We start from the raw sequence: 2,104 nt of genomic DNA, 5'->3' as shown, positions 1-2,104 counted from the left end.
GAAGACACACGGTCCTATTAGAAAAACTTTAAAAAAAAAAAAAAAAAAGAAAGAAAGGGACAGACAGAGGACAAGGGGCCACCAGGGCTGGGTCTGCTCTCCGGACAGGAAGCAGAGCTCTGGGCAGTAGATAAGACACCTTCAGGGCACAGGGTGAGGTGACAGGGCCTTCTCTGCATTCCAGGAACATTCCGAGGCCTGACCCCAAGTCCACACTGAGAGTTCACTCTGGCCACACGCTGAGCCCTGTCCCTGGTCACATTGAGCAGTGGCCTTGGTCACATGCTGAGCCCTGTCCCTGGTCACACGCTGAGCCCTGTCCCTGGTCACATGCTGGTCCCGGCCAGCCCCGTGGACCCCTGCATCCCACCCACCTGGCTTTCCAGGGACAGTATCCGGCTCTGAGCTCGTTCCAGCTTAGCCATGAGGTTGAACTTCTCTGAGGTGCCCGAGAGGAGGTCCTGGGGGCAGAGCAAATGCTCACATGTGGTCCTGCTGGCTGTGGGAGCACCAGCCAGGTCTGGGGTCTGAACTCAGCGGCTCCGTAGAGAGCCACAGCTCTGAGCAGGACGTGTCCCTGGAGTTCAGGCCGGGCCTGCGTGGGCTCCTCTCAGGGCCGGCTCCCCACAGAGCTGGGCACAGCACTCTTCCTGTGTAGCGTGCAGAAGGGAGTCCTTCATTGCGAGACTGTTGGTGTGCTTCTGTGTGGCCAGGGTCCTGTCCCTTACGCTTCACCTGGACGTCCAGGCAGCAGGTCTGCCTTCAGACAGAACCTGCCTCCTGCCAGGCCTGGCCGGAAGAGGGAAGCTTGCCTGTGTCCGCCCACCCATTCCATGCTGGAGTTTGCGTGGAGCAGAGGCAGGTGGGCGCTGGGACACCCACCTGTGTGGCCTGGGTCTCCGTGTCCCGGGAGCCACCTGGGCCCTCTGCCTCTCGCAGCCTTTCTGCTAGGTCTCCTGCTCCCAGCTCCCAGGGGTCCACCTGAGGTGGGGAAAGGGCTCTCCCAGGCTGCACCGACCCTGCAGATGCTGCCGAGGGGAGTTCTCAGAGGCCTGTGTGGCGTCCAGGTGGAGGCCAGCCGGGTGGCAGAGGGATTGGAGTTGCAGGGTCATGGATCAGTGAGGGGCTCGCTCTCTCCCAGGATGCTAAGTGGGGGTGCAAGTGCATGCCCTCCCCTGGAGAAAAAGCCAGGCCCGAGGGCTCGCCGCCAGGTGGGTTGGAGACCGGCAACCTGGCTTCTGGTCTTTAGCTTGGACTGTGCTGTGGGTGACCACGGGGCACGCAGGGACTGTCATGGGCAGGCCCTGGCCAAGCCCAGGCTGGTGGTGCTCACAGGCAGGGCCTGCTGCTGCAGGATGATGGGGGCCGACTGGTGGTGCGTCTTGTCCAGCTCTGCCCGCAGCCTCGAGTTCTCTGCCAGCAGCACTGAGTAGATATCAGCAGGCAGGTTCTCTCCTGGGGGGCCCAGGGAAGGGCCAGGGGCCGGGAGCATGGGGAAGGCTGTGTGAACAGGGCCATGGTGTGCGTGAGAGGGGCTTCCCTCCATTCTGTCCCTCCTCTGCTCCCTGGTGCCAGGGGGATCAAGTCCACACTCAGGGTGTCCCCCTAGCTTTTTAGAATCTGACCCCAAGATTCTCCCTAGCCCCACCCCACCTCTCTCCTCTCTGCAGCTCTTGGGATTCTTCTCACATGTGGCCTTTGCCCAGCCTGATTCACCTTCCTGGATGGCCTTGGGATTCGAGGCAGCTCAGCCTTCACTGTTTCTGCAGGGGTTCCTGCAGAACCCCTCCTGGACACCCCTGCCACGAAGACCAGCCCAGGGCTGAGCTTGGGCCAGGAGCCTTGTTTTGGACTGGCCCGACAGTGCCTCCTGGTTCACTCCGTTCCCACCAGAGCCATCTCTGACTGGCTTTAGTTAATGCCGTGGGGAAAACAAATATTGATTTGCTCAAATATTGTTTGCTTTGCAGACTCCTCAGGACAGATGGAGAAATACTTCAAGGAAAGATGGAGAAATACTGAAACACTTCAAACGTCCTGGAGATAAAGTTGCCCCGGGCAGCCCAGGGAAGGCTCATCTGGCCAGGACCCCCCCCCCCCCCCA

General features: G+C 60.7%; 1 protein-coding gene across 7 annotated transcripts in view; it reads right to left on the bottom strand.

Moving 5' to 3' along the window:
• CCDC33 (coiled-coil domain containing 33) overlaps window positions 1–2,104 on the bottom strand; it is a 68,456-nt gene that overhangs the window by 1,487 nt on the left and 64,865 nt on the right. For 4 of the 7 annotated variants that reach the window (XM_006153368.1, XM_006153369.1, XM_006153370.1 and 1 more), the window contains 3 exons: window positions 1,334–1,500; window positions 883–981; window positions 375–461 (listed from right to left, as the gene is read on the bottom strand). In XM_006153368.1, coding sequence (XP_006153430.1) covers window positions 375–461; window positions 883–981; window positions 1,334–1,500 — 353 coding nt within the window. The remainder of the gene's footprint in view (window positions 1–374; window positions 462–882; window positions 982–1,333; window positions 1,501–2,104) is intronic. The other 3 variants (XM_006153371.1, XM_006153372.1, XM_014589700.2) reach the window with 1 other exon arrangement.

Source organism: Tupaia chinensis, unplaced genomic scaffold (assembly GCF_000334495.1).
Source record: "Tupaia chinensis unplaced genomic scaffold, TupChi_1.0 Scaffold000369_1, whole genome shotgun sequence".
NCBI lineage: Eukaryota > Metazoa > Chordata > Mammalia > Scandentia > Tupaiidae > Tupaia > Tupaia belangeri.
This window is presented reverse-complemented; position numbering and strand designations above follow the sequence as displayed.